Source organism: Patella vulgata, chromosome 3 (assembly GCF_932274485.2).
Source record: "Patella vulgata chromosome 3, xgPatVulg1.2, whole genome shotgun sequence".
In the NCBI taxonomy this organism is placed as follows: Eukaryota; Metazoa; Mollusca; class Gastropoda; family Patellidae; genus Patella; species Patella vulgata.
This window is the reverse complement of record NC_065881.2, coordinates 1,355,696-1,378,313: the sequence shown is the minus strand read 5'-3', so window position 1 is coordinate 1,378,313 and position 22,618 is coordinate 1,355,696. Positions and strand designations below refer to the sequence as shown.

Below are 22,618 nucleotides of genomic sequence, written 5' to 3'. Positions count from 1 at the left end.
CTGGTGTTCTCGTCGGAATGTACCTAGATGTGAATTATACGAGACGACTGGACGGGTTATCAGATACGCTTTAATAAAAGCATGTTATAAATTTTAACAGCCTAGTTTCTACGAGGAAGGAATGTATCAATATTGTTAATTAACAACCTACTTACGTACCAACCTTTTTTCCTTAAAAGCTCAACACGTTGTGGCCAATCGTCAATACTTCCGTCGTATACATGGAATGTACATAATTTCAAACTTCATATTGCACATATAATGAGTTATTTGCTTATAATAGACGTATAAAGAGTGTATTATGTGTATTTAAACATGCTCTTCGGTTTATATAACCTACTATCCATCTGTAGATGTTGGCCTAGATATTATAATATCACACGAGTATATACAACTATTACTAAATATCATAACAGTTAATAATACCACACACACATGTATTAGGCTCATATCTGAAAATGCCATTTGGTCTATGAAATGCCCCACGTACTTATCATGTACACCAATACATTTTCTGAATTTATAAGTATGTTATTTATCGTTTCACTATGTATCAACTCACCTGAAGTGAAGCATGTGAATCGCGTCGGTTATACGGAGGGGGTGGGGTGTGGATCTATGAAAAGAGCAATATACTGATATAAAACACATCTTTACCCCCTCTCCCCCCCCCCCTAAAAAACAATTCATAAAACGCCCGTTGGATAGTGACTCAGTAGGTAAGCCACTGGCTCAATCCACGTGTTGGTGAAAACGTTTCTTGGCTTAGGATTTTTCAGAGTAGTTACCTGATGGAGGCCCTTGCCAGAAACATCTTGTCGTTCGGATGGCACGAAAAACCGTGGTCCCGTGAACACCTCGGAACATGTTAGTCTAGAAAATAGGACGCTACATTGTGTATCCCAGGTTAGTCTAAAAATAGGACGCTAGACCTACTTTCATTTCAATGCATATACGAAAGATACAAATTAGACAAGCTGGTAACATACATGTGGCCCTGTTTGTCTAAGTTAGTAGTGGTTATCTCCCTTCTATATTCAACCCCCCCCCCCCCCCCCCATAAAATTACAACAAACTATCTAAATGTGTAAAATCAGGTTTATAAAATCACCAGCAATATACATAAATACAATTAACAAACATTTGTAAAAAATAATATATAAATATATTTTATTATCATTAGGAATGTTTGAGCTAAAACAAAACATTGTAAAATATTCCATCAGAACACATTAGACAATCATACATAAGATCTAGTGATTTCGTTGTAATATTTATATAGATTATAATCACAATAATATACATACGGTGTTATTTATATGTCCCGTCTTCAATAGCGCGGTTGGTGCAAAAACGTAGGACGTTAAACCCCATTTCATTTACTAAAATTATAGTGATTACCGATATTGCAGTGTATTGGGAATTTCACGAAGAGTAGGTGGTAATTCTTTCATTTTAAACTACAAGGCGTATACCGGTCTTCATTAGCCCGGTTGGTGCAGAAAAGTAGGACGTTAAACTATAACCAATTTCATTCATTTTATTAACCTTTTACCCTGAATTAAGCTAGACCAATATACCGTTAACAGTCATCTCCAAGTACAGAACAAACCAAATTATCTCTCTCTCTCTGACTCAGGAATTAACGTCCGTGACTACCTAGAGTGATATTGTTAACAAACCCACGCCGTTTTTGGTATTCATGGTTATGCTGGAACGAGGACTGGGGTAAGATGGTTGATTTCATCTGTTGTCTACGTATTATTAGACAAAACAACCCGGATGTATTGTAATCGATGTTAAACATATGAAGATTGCAGTCTTATTTCAGAGATCGCCTCGGTGTCTTGTAAGTATTCAAATGTATGTTACCGTTCCACTCTAAACAACCAAACTTCAAGGTAACAATGGAGGCTATTGGCATAACCAAGGTATGTTTCGAGTCAATATGTCCACAGTGCGATAGCGGATCACTTAAATCAATCCCTCGTCAATTTACTATCACGTGTTAGTTTTGGTTATCACGTGATCGATCTAATGGCGGATGTATAAAATCATCCATTTGTGCTTTGAAGATCACAGAATCCGCCTGGGAATCGCCAGTCAACGGGAATCGACGAAGATTGTGTCGAATTCCAACTATACCGAATTAACGCTTTTCCCACTAAAATACTAAAATACTAAAAAAAGCTGGTCCTTTCAGGAAATACTGACGTCATTTATAATTAAAATATTTAAAATAATTGTTTCACAAATCAAAGGATCCTGGCTCCAATTTGGTTAAAACGTTATGAAATTCGTAAAATGATTGCTTCATTTTGAATAAAATATTATGGAATTCGTAAAATGATATTTGCGTTCCAATTGGGTCGTATTATCTTCAATTTGGTTAAATATTATGAAATATTTAAAATGATAATTATGGTTTTAATTGTGTCGCATTATCTCCATTTTGACTTCTGTGCCTTTACTTGGTCTATCAAATTCCTCGACATACAAATGATAAAAATCTGAAAAGAAACAATGGAATTACGTCAAGTACCGAAAAAAATCAGTAGTAAGATTTAAAGAAACTTCCCAGATAAATTGGAAGTGACATAAAGTATTCAAGAAACATTGCGATATTCTGCCAAATATTCAATACGGGTCACTTTTTAAAGCTTAATTGCATTTTGAAAAAACACAACATTTCTGACCAAACCATAAGTATCGAAAACTGGGGGGCGCCATTTGCATAAACGACAATGACCAGACTCCAGATTATCCATTCAAATTAACAATAGACCAACTATTTCCACTTGTGCTCGAAATAATTACTGTAATCAATTTTATTTTATTCCAGTAAACAGCCGCACATTTCTGATTTTTCACCAAGCCTTCAATCTCGATCAAAAAGAAATTGTGCCCGGACAGCGGCACTACGGCCTACTCTTTTATCGAATTCCAACTGCCAAGGGATCTTTTACGTGTACGCGAATGTGTACACGGAACCTCGGTTTTTCGTCCGATCCAAACAAGTATACTTTGTCCTTTGCCCCCCCCCCACCCCCAACACCACCCGTCCCACGCCAATGACAAGGGGATGGGGGCACCGTACATCCCGATGAAAGTTCTCGGTCAACGCGGGGATCGAACACGGGACCTCCAAGTTACCGAGCCAACGTATTACCTGCTGAGTCACTGTCTCAATAAAGTTGGAATATTTAATTATACCAAGCCTATGTGGTTCCAATATGGCTACTATAAACCCATGTCCAACCTCGTGGGTTTTTTCCGGATTCTCCAGTCCCCGCCCACTGCTACGCTCAAGCCAATTATTGATATATAACATATGTTGGTCCTCAAATGACCAAGTTTGTGTCGAGTGGATGTAAAACCCCATTTTTCTCTCTCTTGATATAAATCCAACTATTTACCTGAGGTAATAGAACACCTAGTGCAGCGCCACCTATAACAAGTGAATGTGTATTTATCCAATCCCCAACAGCCTTCAGACAACCTTTGGTATATATATTACTTATATCATTCTCCTGAATTTTATTCTGAAAATAAAACAACAACTTATAATAAAAACAACAACAACTTACAATAATTAAAACAACAACAACCACAACAACTTACAATAATTAAAACAACAACAACTTATAATAAAACAACAACCTAAAACAACAATAACTTATAAAAAACAACAACAACTTAAAACAACAATAACTTATAAAAAAACAACAACAACTTGTAATAAAAACAACAACATTTTCTTTTAAAGTCGTTGTCACAACAGACTTTCAGATTTATAGCTGGTATAAACGATCGAAGACGAATGCACGTTCACCGCGATTGAAGACGAATGCACGTTTATCGGAGCTGTTAGGTATAACTATACTTTAGAAAGTGTTACATGAGGTTGAATATTGGCTTGTGTAAGAACTCGTATCTAAGGGTTATTTATTATCGACCATCCGATCTTCTATCATCGGTGACAATATATTTATACAAAACAGAACATACTGCCCTCCATCAAAACCAAGATCCTTCATTATAATAACGTTCATTTTGAAATAGATTTAACAATCTAGATTGTTGGTCGACCAGTAAGGTGAAATACAGCTGACGAATTATCGGGGTCAATCTCTAGCGCTATATAATTTGTCGGACATCAATGGTTATTTGACGGAGATTTTCCCCGTGTGGGCAGGACTTTAGTTGTATATTTTCTCCGTGTGGATAGGACTTTAGTGGTATATTTTCGCCATGTGGACAGGACTTTAGGTGTATATTTTCCCCATTTGGGCAGGACTTTACTGGTATATTTTCTCCATGTGAACAGGACTTTAGTTGTATATTTTCCCCGTGTGGACAGGACTTTAGGTATATATTCGAGAGAATGTAAAATATAGTTAAACTTACGTCTGTTAATTTTAAAACGTTTCCACCACATAATAAATTAATCTTCTCTCCCTTTCATTAAAAAATAAAATAATTCATACATACAACATATCTAAGACAATAAAATTATTTCATAAAAATGACATGAAAATAGGGTTTAACGTCCTTGGCCCCAACCGGGCTAAAGACGACGGGCAGACTCAATGAAGTGTGCTATGAGAGAAATTTTTCCCGGATTGGACAGCAGCGCTTCCGGCATAGAATACCGACGACAATGATGTTGTTTATGTGCAGGCCCAAATCGGGTCGGACCGTTAAACATTTCTCTCTGTCAGTGGAATGGCAGATCCATGTTTCTCTACCTTTGGAGTATTTAGGCGAGTCTGTGGCCTGATCCATTCTGTCTCCTTGTGATCAGTTGTGGGATTATAGATTAGCCAATTCTATGCCGTGTGAGCATGAGTGACAGACCATGAGGCATTTGCTTCTGTTGCCCTCGCCATGATCCGTCTGTCTAGTCGTGCGGATGGGACGAAAACCTGGAGGTCCCGTGTACACATTGGCGTGCACGTCAAAGATCCCTTGACAGTTGGAATTCGATATAAGAGTAGGCCAAAGTGCCGCTGCCCGGGTAAAAATTTCCCTCATGGCACACTGTATGGCGTATGCCCGTCTTCATTAGCCCAGTTCGGAGCAGAACAGTAGGACGTTAAACCCATTTCATTTCATTTTTTCCATCCGCTTACAACGGCGAACACAAAAAAACAACCCTACCAATGTTATTCTTGTTTTAAATGACTTGGAATTTTTAACTAGAACTAACCGCACGAACAGTTTTAATATGTAAATAATCCAAAGTCAGCTATGATGACACCAAACATCAATCAGCTGAACCTCCTGTTTTACCGATAATATTGGTATCAGCCTCGGGTTGTTTTCGTCCCAACCAAACTATTAGGCAATTTTCATTCCTAGTCCCACGACCTACACAGTTGACAGGGGAGAATTGGAATGCAAATGCCTCGATCTCAGGGCGCCACGCTGGTCGATCTCCACGCGCCACATTAGCCGATCACAGGGCGCCACAATAGCCGATCACAGGGCGCCACACTGGTCGATCTCAGAGCGCCACACTGTCGATCTCAGGGCGCTACACTGGCCGATCACAGGGCGCCACACTGGCCGATCACAGGGCGCCACACTGGTCGATCTCAGGGCGCCACACTGGTCGATCTCAGGGCCCCACACTGGTCGATCTCAGGGCGCCACACTGGCCGATCTCAGGGCGCCACACCGGTCGATCTCAAGGCGCTAAACTGGCTGATCTCAGGGCGCCACTTATAAAAAATGAAAGAATAAAAATAAGCCATACTTACTGGCTCTAATTTACAGCAAGATGGCGGCACAGAACATCTTTCAGGACTTTTATTCTCTGACGAGCAGTTAAAATATAGATTGGTTAACCAATCTTTATACCCTTCATCATTATTAGATAAACCACAACAACCCAGCTGTAAAAACAACATTCATATAGATTGATTAACCAGTCTTTTTAACCCTTCATAATTATTAGATAAACCACAACAACCCAGCTATAAAAACAACAACATTGATATTAGTACGTACATGTTATTATATCGTTACGTATTGTAATTATATCGGTACGTAAATGCAACTTTTCAGATGGTCGCGTCATCTTTGTCGGATTATTACCGTATTGCCTGACGAATATGTCAGCTATATATTTTACTAAACAAATGGAAAGAAATTAAATGGGACGTAACGTCCGACTTTGTGCACTATTTCTGTGAGTCCAAGTTTTAATCGTCGAGATTGTGCAGCCTCTTCTGGATGTCGCGTGTTCGATCCCTGCATTGGCCGAGAAAGTTCATCCAGATTTTCCAGCGAAGTTCCCCCTTGTTAGTGATGCAGGACGTGGGGCCTGACAAGGGCTGTTGTCTAGTCGTTCAGATGGGACGAAAAACCGAGATCCGTTGACAGTTGGAATTCGATATAAGTGTGGGCCGTAGAGCAGCTCTCGGAGCAGTTCTCGTATTCTCCGTCTTCATTAGCCCAGTTTAGGAGCAGAACAGTGGGACGTTAAACCCCATTTACTTTCATTTCATTTATTCAATTGACATAGATGATGATAGCGTATCATATTACAGAAGTGCGATACACATTAAACAACTGTAAACAAACGGAAGTTATTCAATTTAATCTTGCCCTACACGAGATGGCTCCCGACGGACATTGTATACATTCCGGAACTTACCGACTGCTGAAAGCTGTCAATTAAATTCTGCATATCCGGGTCATCTCGATATTTCACAATGGCATCTTTAAAAGTTTTTTCCGGAAATAGATTCATTTGGTCTCGAACATTAGGTGCGTAATAAAATATGAAGGCGAGAATAGCCAGTACGATCTCTCCCAATAAACATAGAGTCGTTATGTAATAAAACTGAAATATATGAAGGTAAAAATATTAATTATATTTGGGCCTCATCAATGGGTCTTATTAAAGTTCATTCAATACAAATTAGATCATTTCGGGACAAACATATGGCTCTTTTCATTCCAATAATTCACTTGCGCGTAAGGGGTCTTTAGCTGTGGATGAAACCGGGCGCCCCGGGGACGGGAATATGCCATGCAGTGTGGTATGAGGGATATTTTTGAAATCAAACAGCCAGGAGTTCCTTTAGGTGCAGGTCAGTGTGTATAAGCATCGTATCCGTTCAACTGGGCGCGTGCCACGATCGCCATCGTGCACCACTGAGAAGGTGAACCCAAGCTAAGAAATCCCGAGGACTTTTCTCAGCCAACACTTCCTGAATACTCACTGGGACACCGTGGCTCGAATACTCACGGTTTATACGACGTGACGGTTTATACGACGTGACGGTATATATATATATATATATATATATATATATATATACGACGTGACGGTTTATATATACGACGTGACGGTTTATATACGACATGACGGTTTATATATACGACATGACGGTTTATATATAGGACGTGACGGTTTATATACGACGTGACGGTTTATATATATACGACGTGGCGGTTTATATACGACGTGACGGTTTATATACGACGTCACAGTTTATATACGACGTGACGGTTTATATATAGGACGTGGCGGTTTTAAATATAGGACGTGAGGGTTTATATACGACGTGACGGTTTATACATACGACGTGGGGGTTTATATACGACGTGACGGTTTATATACGACCGTCACGGTTTATATACGACGTGACGTACGGTATGTCACGAGAAAGAATAATGATTCAGTAAACCAGATTTGCATTAACTTTAAACACGTGAAACGGTTGTCCTACAAATTATTTTTTTTATCGTTCAAGCCTAGGTTATCGTTTTATAAAACATTGAGCTATGAAATTGACCATCACTGTTTAACCTCAACAGAATTATCGAACTAAGCCAAGATACTGATGTAATGAAACTATACACCAAGTATCGCCACTTGCTAATCTCACGCAATCAAAATCAAAGCCCCAGCAGAAAATGCACATCACCGAACTCAATCAAGGTTTGAAAAGTTTCGTTGATTGAATTTTAGACTGATATCCGATACCACAAAGTTTCACTTTCGATTTCAATTCTCCGATAGTTCGGAATAATATATAAACGGTTCACATTTAAAACAGCATAGATGAAGGTGGCTTACAGGTAATTAGAAAGAATTTTTATCGCAGTGACCAATAAATTAGATTGCGTGTTCCGTAACTAAACTTGCAACTATGGTAATGAAAGTATCCTTGTTGAATGCAGTCGGGGCTAAAACATAGATTTCGACATTTAGATCTATTTTCTATCATATCGTCAAGCTAAAATAGTCAAAATCTTAAATGTCAGTGATGGCCATTTGTATTGGGTGTATCCCGCTCTTATTCAAAAAGACATCAAAAACCACCTGTATGCAACGTTCATGCTTTTGTCAAAAAGTGAAAGATGTTTCACCTACGTGCCGTCCTGACTAATACTACAATTTTGCATTTAAAGAAAAGAATATAACTTACAATTTTTAAAAAGGTTGTATTTTCTCTCAAGGCACCCATACAACCAAAGAATGCGAGAAGGAACATGAGAGCACCTGCTACAGTAATGACACAGGCCGGATCAAGAATAAAATCAATAGCATCACGTATAACTTTCTTCTTTAATACCAGGATATAGGCACCAAGAGATAGACATATCAAACCAACCAGCTGAAAATATACAACATATAACCAGGATATAGGCACCAAGATATAATCAGTTGAAAATATACAAAATATAACCAGGATACAGGCACCAAGATATAACCAGCTGAAAATATACAAAATATAACCAGGATATAGGCACCAAGATATAATCAGTTGAAAATATACAAAATATAACCAGGATACAGGCACCAAGATATAACCAGCTGAAAATATACAAAATATAACCAGGATATAGGCACCAAGATATAATCAGTTGAAAATATACAAAATATAACCAGGATATAGGCACCAAGAGATAGACATATTAAACCAAACAGCTGAAAATATATATGAAACAGTTGAAAAATTAGGGTGTCGGTGGGACTTGTGGCGCATATCTGGATAACATTCCACTTCATCAGCTACAGCCTACTCTTATATCGAATTCTAACTATCGAGGGCATTTTACGGGCACGCCAATGTGTACACGAAGCCTCGGGTTCTCGTCCCATCCGAACAAATAGACAGCTGTCCTTGTTGTCAGGCCCTCCATCCTGGGGAAACCACGCTGAAATATCCCAATGAACTTTCTCGGAATTGAACCCGCAACCTCCCGGATTACTCGCTGTGGCTCCCTAATGCTCCCGTCAAAAGTCAAAACCTAGTAACTCACTTTTTTTTTTTATCAAAATTGAGTTAGGACCAAATTTGTAGTTACTAAGGTATGTGCTTCCTGTTGTTGTACTAGATATTCCAATCTTTTGATTTTGTAAGCAGTTACACCCATGACACAGCCTAGCAACTTCCTTCATTTGCCTAGTATGCCACAGAAAAACCTAGTAACTCAAGGGTCAAATCAATGGATAAGCTTGGGTTTAATATTCATTCATTACGTTTTCCTTTGTTTTCTCAAAATAAGAAAAACGTCTACGTTTAAAATCAGCGTAGAATTTACAAATTGATATAAATATTTGATTAACTCGTTGCCACTTGCTTAACGTAAATATTAGTTTTCACACCAATAATTCAAATATTTTATAATTGAGTTAACGGTAGTAGCGGGCGTGTAGCCCGGCGCTGGATATGCTTTACCTTCTCCGAAACGCCTGGTACCACTTCCGCAATTTCTACAGTAAATAAAAGGAATGGGGTTTAACCGGGTTAATGACCAGTGTCTAGTCGTTCGGATAGGACAAAAAATCGAGAACTATTGACAGTTTGCATAATACGTTAGATGCAGACGTTTAACGTCATTTTATTTAAATCGTACAACAATTCAAGCTCCACAACACTTCGTGAAAAGTAAACAGTAATGTCAGACCTTCCCGCGGTCACACGATCTCGTTTATTTGAATGGTTTAAGCAGGAGACTTCGCGAATAAAAAGTTTCTTTCCCACCCCACCATCATCGGTTTTGGCATCAGTCATAAAAAATATCAAATATTGATTTAAAAAGAAAACACGCCAAAAAATAACAAATATAAATCATGGGGGTTATTTATAATGTTTACTGAAAGCAAAATACAGATTTAAACTTTTCATTTTAGAAAAAAACAATATGGAAGGGCTGTGTTTATATTTGCGGGAAGGTGGGGTGGGGTGACATGGATAATAAACTTTTTTTTTTATTGTGGTATTTAATTTAAAGGAGTTAAGTCGCTATTATTTGGGATCTAGAAATTAACACAATTGTGTTGCAACGCATATAATAATGTAATCTGAATGTATATAGATTGAATTACATTCAATCGTTTCCGTTTTTCCTCTAATTTCAAATCCGTTATGTTTGGCGAAATACGCCAGAAGTCTTAGTAGAATGGCAATCTCGAGCGTCTGGTTATTCCAGTCTATTGCGCATGCTCTCCAGATAAAATATGGCGTCACCTTTTCGCATGACTTGTGGAATATGCATAGCCTCGTTCTTCGAGTCCCTTATTACAAATGGCGCTGAAACGCATTATATGGTAGACGATTCGTGTACCAATAGAGAGAGAGAGAGAGAGAGAAATGGGGTTTAACGTCCACTCGACACAAACTAGATCATTTCTGGACTAACGCATGGTTCAATTTTATGTCACTAATTCGCTTGCGCGTAGGGGTCTTTAGCAGTGGGAGGAAACCGAAGGACCCGGAGAAAATCCACGAGGTTGGACAGGCGACCCTACTCCCTGTCACGTACAACCGGGGAATCGAAACCCCGCCCGTTGACTCAATGACAGACTGTATGATACAGCGCGCGCGTGCTAACAATTGGGCCACCCCCCACCCCCTCACCCCTCACCCCCCTTCGTGTACCAATGGTCAAATGTTTATTATATCTATTGAATATCAGAAGCACGTCTTTTCCCGGTAAGATCACAACATCAATGTTGATTTAAATTGACAAATAATTCGTGTTTTCAATGTCGAAGACTTTGGATGATACTGAGTTAGAGACTTCTATGAGACTTGTCATTGATTTATAAAAAAACACACCTCATCCAGGCTTTACAAGGAGTTAAATATCATGGCCATCCACAAACTTATAAAACCTTACAAACCTTTGAAATCGCAACGCAACGCAACTCAATGAATTGGTGGTAATGACGTAAATAGTACATGCCTGTATGAATCAGTCCCCGGTTATCATGTTCTTCAGAAACAGGATGTTTGTCCAATAAAATGGGGAATTCCCCTTTACATGTTGACCAGGGAGTTTATGATAATATGGAACTACGTTGTATCACATTATTTACCATACTAATATTTATTGTCATAATCCGGTTTGTTTATCAATATATTATTAAAGGATCTATTCCAAGAAAGGGATTCTATTAATTGTTTGTGATTTCTGCGTATTGTGTCTTGTCCGTAGATTTGTTTTGTGTAAATTATGTGTGGTCCAGCACCCCCTGCACTTACTATTAAAATGTCTTGAATAGGTCTGTACAAAAATTATCTTTTTCAATCTCTATATATAATTACTGTGTGCTCTTACAGTTAACGAACCCTCCCTCATGTGAAAAAAAGACATGACTAATTAGTTAGGTGGACGTTAAACCCAAAACATCTTCCGTATAAAAACCTAATAATGTCCATTGATAACTATTAAATCAGCGACACAAGACTTATTATCAGCCATCAGAGAAGTTCTGAAATCCTCAAACATTCGTCGAGCACTCCCTTTTCCAAATGTCCCTTGAATTAAACCCTTTGCTTGTTCGACCGTTCCTGGAGTTTTACGTCACTTCCACCTTGGGTGATATAATTCGTTACTTGTCCTGTGATTGTTATATACCGTATGACGTCAACCTGTCACATGACATGAATCTTAATGATGGAGGATTACATTATAATAGACCACGATTAGATCATTATATTACCTGTTTTAATGATGATAAGTATAATATACCCGTGTCAACACATCAATCATAGATAACATTCTCTTCTTATGTTATCAACACGAATCGTAAAGTACATGCCCAATTATATTAAATACATTTATCAGTGGGTATTACTGGGTATTATCGGGCAGATGTTTGGGAAATGAAATGAAATGGGGTTTAACGTCCTACAGTTCTGCTCCGAACTAGGCTAATGAAGACGGGCATACGCCATACAGAGTGCTATGAGGGAAATTTACGGCCTACTCTTATATCGAATTACAACTGTCAAGGGATCTTTTACGAGCACGCCAATGTGTACACAGGAGCTCGGTTTTTCGTCCCATCCGAACGACTAGACAGCTGTCCTTGTCAGGGGTTTAAACGTCAGATTATGTTATGTTCCCACTGTTGTGCGGTGCGTTACGATAGGTTTGTCCCTAACGAGTTCACGATTAAATACTTTATGATACGTTTCGATACGATCAACACGATTTCTACGACTGACCTCAATATATGATACGACCTGATAGGATCACCATGATTACTCAACGATTAAAACCACGATATCAATCGTAGTGCGAATCGTGATAGTGGGAACATAGCATTAGATAGCCCACAATACGTTCGGATACGATCAACGCGATTGTTACAGCTGACCTCAATATATGATACGACCTGATAGGATCACCATGATTACTCAACGATTAAAACCACGATATCAATCGTAGGGCGAATCGTGATAGTGGGAACGTGGCATTAACACAACTAAGGGGAGCCACAGTGGTTCAGTGAACCGAGACAGTTCCTCGGGTTTCGCCTGTCACATCTGTCATAGACAAGATTCCCTTGTTTTAAACGTATAATTATCCAACTGTAGGCCTATAATTCATTGTTCAGTGATGGCTGTCTTTTGTCCTAATGTCGTCGATCGTCAATTATATATTTAGGACAGTATCTAAGAGTTCACGGGTCAATCAACGCTAAAATACATCTTCAATAGAAGGATTGATCTCCCCTACTATCAAGCTCTTCATGCAATACTCTATATGTTACGTCACGAATTTTGATTGGTCTAGGTACCAGCACTAGACCTGTTGCGACTCTCAGATTCCGCGATAGAAAATATCTCGAATACCATGGTTGCTGCAACTTTCTACTTCAACCTCAGCTTTTCCGCTATGATTATGCTATGATCCACTTCACATCTTAGTCCAAACCTTTCTAATTTACTTTTCTGTTTTTCTATTATGCTAGTGAGTTTTTGTATCACCACCTCTGATTGGACAACGTTATTGTTCACATGTCTGCGGTAAAGGGAAATAGCGTACCTAACAGTTCGAGAATCTCCGACTAATCTAGCAACGGCTAGATGATGTAAAACTCGCGATCGTTGCCCCAGGAACATCAGTTAAAATATACTCATATTGTAATTTAACATTTTTTAAAGCAAACAAGATCTGCTACGTATTTAGGATATTCTAAATATATATCAAATTATATTAAGGAAAATGTTTGTCAAATTACATTTCATGAATTCAGATTTTATTAAGGGTAATGTTTGTCAAAGGCTACTTCCTTGTCGAGGTACTTAAAGAGGCATTAACACTCTCACAGGGGACATAAATGTAATGCAAAAAAATGAAATGAAATGGGGTTTAACGTCTGCTCCTAAACTGGGCTAATGAAGACGGGCATACGCCATACAGTGTGCTATGAGGGAAATTTCGCCCGGGCAGCGGCGCTACGGCCTACTATTATATCGAATTCCAACTACCAAGGGATCTTTTACGTGCACGCCAATATGTACACGGGACCTCGGTTTTTCGTTCCATCCGAATGACTAGACAGCTGTCCTTGTCAGCCCCTCCGTCCTGCATCACTAACAAGGGGAAATTACGCCGGAAAATCTGGATGAACTTTCTCGGCCAATGCAGGGATCGAATAAATGTAATGCAGTCGAATGAAAAGGCTTAGATTTCGTTAAAGATACATTATGGGAGATTAGATAAAGGGCTGACAGTTCTCGCTATAATAGTTAAAAACTGGATAATGTAAAGAAAATTTGTTGAAAATTTCAGTCAAATTGGTCCACTATGTACCGAGATATCAGCTTTGGAAATTTCCGCCTAGCCTCGTTCATCATTACTAAAGTTGGTACGTTAAAACGCATAGTCTCGATTATCCATTGTTTTGATTTAATTATCAATGAGCGTTAGCAGCATATAGGATTCTAATTCAGTCGATATCGCAGGCTGGTCTGGATAAGTTAATTAATGTCTAATTAATAATTGAGATAACATTGCAGGCCTAAAGAAAGACCTGCAATAGACAGATATAGCTCTTGCACAATGTATGTTTAAAGAATACCACATAAAATGACCATATAAAAGTGGTAGTTGCTTAAAGTTAGTGTTTATTATACAAAATTTCCACCAATTTCATTCAATTTCATTCAAATCCATTCATAATTAATCGAAAGAGGGAGGGAGAAATGGGGTTTAACGTCCACTCGACACAAACTAGGTCATTTCGGGACTAACATATGGTTCAATTTTATTTCCATAATTCGCTTGTGCGTAGGGGTCTTTAGCAGTGGGAGGGAACCGGAGGGCCCGGAGAAAACCCATGAGGATAATTAATTGAAAAGTTGAAAGAAACGACTGCTCTAAAAACGGTTGTACCGATTGATGGTCTAGACCACTGTGAATTTTCTCAAACGTCAGTGACGTCACAGTGACCAAATATTTATTGGAAGTGAGTTTCTTTAATAACACGAGTCAATTCTTTCTCTCTAAAGATAAAAATATTGATTTAAGGTGTGTTAAACATACATTATGACGTCACATTAATAATGACGTCATTGTAATAATCATATTAAACATACATTATGCAAGAGCAAAATCTGCTTATTACAAGTCTTTCTTTAGGTCTGAAATGTTATCTAAATTATCAATTAGACATTAATTAACTTATCCAGACCATAATAAACTCTCGATGTCAAGGCTAGCCTTCGGTGTTGGCTGGATTAGATTCCTATTTGCTGCAAACGCTCATTGATAATTAAATCAAAATAATGGATAATCGAGACTATGCTGTTTATATTAATGATTTTAGTAATGATGACCGAGACTATGCGAAAATTTCACCCGCTTCGTTCTCGGCTCATAGTGGATCAATTTGACTGAAATTTTCAGCAAATTACCTTTACACTATCTAATTTTTAACTATCTTAGCGAGAACTGCCATCTCTTTATCTTATCTCCCATAATGTATCTTTAATTTGTGTAAATTTACAAGCATTAAAAATAAGATAGAAAATGATTGGTTGGGATTTAAGGTCTGTGTCCACAATGGCGCGATATCGTAGACAAGGCGCATCCTAGTGATACAAAATAAATCCCATACTGGCACAAATATTTGTTGCACAGTTCGTAGTCTCGGCTTCTGTAATCCAAGTCTAGAAGATCGCGACCGTTAAGATTGGTCACACACCGATGGTCTGAGTTGGGTTAAACGTTGGGTATGAATGTTGTCGATGTACTGTGTATCTCACTGATAACAGAATTAATAATTAATTATCAGAAGATTTGTGTGACAATCTCCCTTTAAAACTACAAAATCTAGGTGATAGAGGAATGACGAATGACGAATCAGACGGGGACAAAAGATAAAGAATGATATTTATATAAATAGTCGTGTGATTGATTTATTAATATCGAATGTGTGATCGAATCCAAATATTCTTATCTGTTCTTAACAACTCTTTATAGAATTTACCAACTAAAATACGCCTCATGGATCAAACTTCATATATTTTAATTAAATGGCTGAGTCAAATTAAAACCTTACTTAGTCGAACTAAAACGTTGCTCAATGAAATCAAACCTTGCTTTTTCAAATTAAAACGTTGCTTTTTCAAATTAAAACGTTGCTTTTTCAAATTAAAACGTTCTTTAGTCAAATTAAAAAGTAAGTCAAATTAAATTTGTATTTCAAAACCAAATTGCAACTATGACTCAAACCCTATTAATTAGCGAAAACCCAAGGACAAAACTGTCATATAAATTCTGTAATCAGTAACCAAAAATGCATCATATCTATTTGTAAAGTTGAGAAGAATGACTTTTATAGGTTACGCTGTTTTATAATTAGATGGTTGAATCATCCTTTGTCTATTGTTATCTCTGGTGAATAATTTGATAGCTAATTAAAACAACAAAATGATTCAGCTGAAGCCGATATAACATCGTGGTAGTAATGATACAATGGTGAATTGATAAACTGGTGTACACCCTTTATTACCCAGAGGTCAGAGGTCAGATGAAACTGGGTTCAACACGTTCAAACTTATAATAAAAATACAACCGTCTTTGTCAAAGAGTCACGGATTTCATATCTAATATATTTTTCTGTGTATTTAACCCCCGTGTATTAAAAGATTCGTCTAAAGTGTAAATACAGTTTTATAGAACGTAAAAGACGATTGTTTGTCGAGAATTATTAAAATAAACATAATCCAACATTATAACAATCCAAATCAAATTGAACAAAACAAAAAAACAACAAACAATATTACTCCATCACAAATAAAAAAAACTCAAACAAATAACCTATATATTTATGTGTATTTAGATCAGTTTCATGTCGGCAGTTTAACCGGAAGTGGGTTTGTTTACTGTCGACTGTTGAACACAACAAGTCTATGAAATGAAATCGGGTTTAAACGCCCACATTTCTGCATCAACCGGGCTAATGAGCCGTGGTATACGGTATGTTGTGTGCTATTAGTGTAATTTTGCCCAGACAGCGCCGCCTTTTCGTCAACTCTTCGTCTAATTCCATCTGTCAAGCTGACGCGACACATCGGGTGTATCATAAGGCCTGTCGTTGAGTCAACTGGCAGGGCTTCGATTCCCCGGTTGTACGTGACAAGGAGTAGGGTCGCCTGTCCAACCTCGTGGGTTTTCTCCGGGTCCTCCGGTTTCCTCCCACTGCTACAGACCCCTACGCGCAAGTGAATTATTGAAACAAAATTAAACCACATGTTAGTCCCGAAATGACCTAGTTTGTGTCGAGTGGACGTTAAACCCCATTTCTATCTCTCCGCCACACCAGCCCTTCTGCACCCCGAAAAGGGGCCAAATAAGTCATATCTCACTATTCGCTTTATCTATTGGGGATTATAGTCATTTCTTGAACCATATCAACACATGATTAAATCATTTATCTAATTTAAAGAGGTCACGACCTTTTAATACCTAGTGTCCTTTTCATTTCGCACTTATCGATGACTGGAAATTTTGTTGAAAGTTTGGTTAAAATCGATTGAGCGGGGAAATGTATGGGTTGGGTTATCGTAGTCGTTTCAACCCTAACTTGACTTTTTGACCCGGACAAAACGTTTAAAGGATTTAGTAGGGCCTGCGGGCTTATGGAGACAGGTGCAGGGGCGGATCCAGGAATTTTTGCAGGAGGGGGTTTGCCAGGTTCCTGTTAAGGAAATCTGTCACCATCGTCTCTAAATTACATAAGCATACATACAAATTGAGCTTTTTAAGGAGAGAAATCATTTTTGTAATGATGTAGGAACACATTGTGATTTAATTTCATTGATGCAAGGCATTCAATTTTATTTTATGTAGCTGAGCAGGGTGGGGTTTGGACCCCCCTCTGGATCCGCCCCTGAGGTGATATTCTCCCCGTAATCTTCATCGAATTAAAATACTATATAACGTATACACAGGACCTCGGTCACTGACAACAACTTTCTCGCGGTCATCATCCGGATTGAAAACAGGACCGCTTGGCCAGGAAGCTAACGGGACCGCTTGGCCAGGAAGCTAACGGGACCGCGTGGCCAGGAAGCTAACGGGACCGCTTGGCCAGGAAGCTAATGTCTTATTAATCACTGAGCTACCTTGATTCCTCCTGAAGAAGCAGTCGCACATTTCAGACTAATGGATCGTTTCTAGATGAAATTCAAAATAAGAAAAAAATGAAAATAAAAAGAGTCACCAACAGAAAAGAACAGTAATGTAATACGCAATGCCTTAAGGCCTTTGATCTTAGACTGGGCATTACGAAATTGATAGTCGATTAAGGCTATTGAAGTGCCCCGACAAGATTGACGGGTCCATTAATGATGAAGATAAATGACTTGATAACAAAGACTGTGTTTAATAGTCGAGGTCATAAAACCATTTCATCATTGTCCAGTTTAAATGTTTAGGATCTGTTAATTAGTTCAGGTGTACCAGTTGGTACAAATCGTGTACGGGGTATTTCATAGTCATGATCATCTCAGTCTAAAATGTCCAGATTATATTTTGTTGTTTTCGACGAAGAAACAATAAAAGGCTGACGTGATCGCGACTAGGTATTTCAATAGAAATGAAACGAAATGGAGTTTAACATCCTACTGTTCTGGGCTAATGATGACGGGCATACGAAATGCAGTGTGCTATGAGGCATTTTGTTTGCCCGGGCAGCGGCACTACGGCCTACTCTTATATCGAATTCCAACTGTCAAGGGATCTTTTCCGTGCAGCCAATGTATACACGGGGCCTCGGTTTATAGTCCCATCCGAAAGACAGGACAGTTACACCACTGACAGACAAATAATTATACATTAAAATCCCTGTTTCAGATATATTCACCAGAATGATGTCATAAATAAAACAAAACGATATCCATTACTTCTAGATCAACTAAATTTTAAAAAGATTGAAGTAGATGCCATTATATTATTATGAGTGATACGTCACTCTTGTTGTAAAATAGCGAATGGGTAGGGTTTAACGTCCACTCCACACAAACTAGGTTATTTAGGGACTCCACACACAATGTGTTATTTGGGAAATGTTGCCCAGAAAGATGGCTTTACGGTCTATTCTTGATATGATTCCAACTGCCAGGGCTTCTGTTACTAGTACGCGGGACCTCGGATTTTGCGTCCCATCTGAGCGACTCGACGCTATTCCTAGACTTTATCCCTTGCCAGGCTCTCCCACCTACACTACTGACAAGAGCCACAAAGCTGGACACCAAGAGGAGCTTTCTCGGAAAACAGCAAGATCTTCCGTCTTCATGAGAGAGAGAGAGAGAGAGGGAGAGAGAGAGAGAGAGGTTTAACGTCCACTCGACACAAACTAGGTCATTTCGGGACTAACACATGATTCAATTTTATTTCAATAAAGCCGTGTCTTCATTACCCCAATCAGTGTGGAAAAGTAGGACGTTAAACCCCATTTTATTTCATCCCATTCCATCTCCTGGCTGGCGCCTAACACGTTTATCCACCATGATCCCTAGATTAATAACATATAGAGATATAACCAAGCTGTTATAAAACATTCTGGGTGAAGGTTGATCTATTTTAACTGTCGAGTCTACTACAGACAGACGGAATTTATTTAAATTTGACAACCATAATTATATCAATCGCCACCCATTACATCAAACCGGATGTACAAATGATGCTCATTAAATGTCTGATAGACTTTTGTTATCTCCGCGGTGACAATTTTGTCGGTCGGTGTGTTTCAGAAGATATATCTCCCATTACTTATAAACAATGACGGGTGTCGTACACTAAGCAGGGCAGGGATGGTATTATCTATTTGATGGATGGTATACTAGAGGGTTAAGGTTAAGGGGGGGGGGGGCTCCTATAGACACCGGCACAGAAAGCATGGATCGTGTGTCTAACGTTTCCTTGCACCCATTTAAAACAATCTGATTAAAGCGGAAATTGCAAATTTTCTAAGAAAGTCAAAACGTAATTATTTCTATGTCTTTTGCTCAATAGGTTGTCAACTCACAATTATACGATCATGGGTGTCATTCTCACACTTAAGATTCATTTAGACAGGAAATAACAACACAATTACCTCCCTTGTTTTCCATTCTCCACCATGGAGTAGCGATATTCAAACGTTTAAAAAAGAAGAGGAAAATGATATTTTTGCCAATTTCTCAACTGGCAATAGTGAATTATAGGATTAATAGGATTATTCTTAACAAGGTAGGACTGTTTATGGATACCATCTATTTTAAGGCTTTATTTTAATAAATTTTAAAAATATAACTTAAAATTTTTCAATTTCCGCTTTAAAACACAGATTCTATTTCGTTTCGATTTTTATAGTTCAAAATTTCGTTTTACTTGTCTTTACTACACTAGGATCTGGAAGAGTTGTTATATAACCCGGGTTCTGGATGGTGTGATGGATTAGCCAATCAAACGGCCTGTTACGGCAAGTTTTTGGCGTGAGGAACATGGACACGTCTGTGGGTAACCCACTAGAAACATCAACGATGATTGGTTTAAAAAATGTCTGATATCATAGGGTCAAAAGCCGCTGGTATGACCCCTGACGCGACCTTCCACTGCAACAGGTCAGATCTTCATGTAGTAGATGTCATTAAAAGTATTTAAAAATATAGATCTGTATTTTTATCAGATTACATTTAAATATATGACAGTATCATATGAAATCAATATGGCGGCGGATGTTTGATATCGTGACAGTACATTATCTGTATTTGATTTAGATCCAACCTAATAATACCTGTACAAACTGCCTTGATCTATTTTATCTGATATATAACACGTTATTAGATGTTTGAACAATACCGGGTGTGATTGGGCTGTGTGACACACAACTAGGGGCATGCTCTAACTGAACTTCCTCTTTGCAATAGGTTATTTCGGGGCTTACCCGTGGTTCAGTTATATTTCAAGAATTCGCTACAGCGTAGAGGGGTCTATAGCTGAGTGTGTCAATTATATTTCAAGAATTCGCTACAGTGTGGGGTCTATAATAGAGTGAAGAACCCGGAGGGCCAGAAGAAAAACCACGAGGTTGGACAGGTGACCCTACTTTCCGTCACGTACACGCTGGGAATTAAACCCACGTCAGACCACAATGACAGATCTTATGATTGAAAGTGTACGTGTTACCCCCCCACCACCACCACCACCACGCCCACCTCTTCCCACCCCACCCTTCCATCCAAAAGATCAGTTGACATTTGTAATTCAAACATTCAAGGAAAAGAAGAAGACGGAAGGGAAGCTCCGCTGATCGCGCAATATTTAGTTTCAGCTAGGTTGGTGAAGATACGTAGGCCCACATTTCATTGAATGTCGTCTGTAGAACGTAGATAAGGTTTACTTGCTGTATATACACCTTGCACTTTAAAACCAGAAATCAATCGATGTCATGATTCAGGTTGTGTAATAGATCGAATTCACTTACTCATACCCTTAGTCATTCTTCTTCAAAATAATACAGTTATTTCAGCGTATTTAAAATTAATTACATTTATTTCTCTTTGTGACACAAATATTCAGTATTTCATATTGTTTGTCATGTCCTCTTGTCACGGTATATGGACAACGGTCAACAGTTCATGTCAAAACACTTGTCAACAATATTTCTTCTGGCAAAGTGAAGTATCTAGTCTTTCGGATAATACAAAAAAAAAGGTTCGATGTGTGTCATTAACAAATAACGCTAAAGATTAACTCATATTTGGAAATCGAAATACAAAGAGCAGCGAACTGCATGATTGTCTTTATTAGACCGGTTGGTGCAGAAAAGTAGGACGTTAAACCCCATTTTATTTCTACTGCGGCGAATATTCGTCACTTTTGTATCAAAAATATTGAAAATATATTCGATAGTTTTGAAAACAAGAAGGTGTAAATAGTATTAAAAAACAAACATTTTAAAATGTTATTTACAAAAACAAATGCACAATGAAATGAAATAGGGTTTAACGTCCTGTACTGCTCTGCTCCGAACTGAGCTGACAAATTGTACCCGGACAGTGGCACTATGGCCTACTCTTATATCGAATTCAGGCTGTCAAAGGCTTCTGTTACGCCAGACCTCAGTGTTGTTTGTTCCATCAGAACGATATTTATAAAAATAAAAACAATACTCACCCATGCTATAAAGTTTTCAAAGAATAGCAGATATTTGACACAAATGTTGACTTCACTCCTCTCACGTCTGGTTAGTCGTCTGCGAGGACTGTCCATTTGGGTCATTTTATGCCGATTATAAAAGTACAATCTTCAAACTGCTATATTACTCCATTGCCTTGCCACCCCGAGTTCAATTTTTATCCTATTTAGGATATATAAATCACCTTACCAAAGCTTATCACTAAACACTGTTCGCTGTTCCTCGGCCAGTCAAACTTCCACTGAATAAATTTAACAAACTTCTATCAAAACGATCGACGCAGTCACGGATTATAAACCCGGACCCAACTCCGGTGAATAGATTTATCAACAACAATCCGCGATATAATTTTATCCTTTCAATAGATCTGACTTGGTCATAATAACCCAACAGACAACAAAACGTCATGAACCGCCAACTAACTATCGTCTGCTCTCAGCCAGGTGAAAGATAACAAACCATGACGTCACGTATCACAGGTCAAAGTTCACGCCTTGCAGTTTCCCCGATGAAACAAGTATTTACGGAAATGTGACACGCATTTAGCTGGTTATTGTCGCGATTAACCGGTCTACCGAATCCTGATTTGTAGATTATGATTGACTTACTGAATAATGCTGGATAATCGCAAAACATTCTTTATTCGACGAATAATTTCATTTTGAACAG

General features: G+C 38.4%; 1 protein-coding gene across 1 annotated transcript; it reads right to left on the bottom strand.

Annotated features, from left to right (window-relative positions):
• Positions 1-1,080: 1,080 nt before the first annotated feature.
• LOC126816824 (tetraspanin-33) lies at positions 1,081-22,409 on the bottom strand. Its single transcript, XM_050543575.2, has 7 exons — positions 21,928-22,409; positions 8,445-8,633; positions 6,662-6,850; positions 5,763-5,897; positions 4,408-4,458; positions 3,417-3,542; positions 1,081-2,510 (listed from the first exon to the last, which is right to left on the bottom strand). The coding sequence occupies exons 1-7, from the start codon at positions 22,030-22,032 to the stop codon at positions 2,442-2,444; spliced, it is 864 nt and encodes a 287-aa protein (XP_050399532.1). The 5' UTR covers positions 22,033-22,409; the 3' UTR covers positions 1,081-2,441.
• Positions 22,410-22,618: the final 209 nt, after the last annotated feature.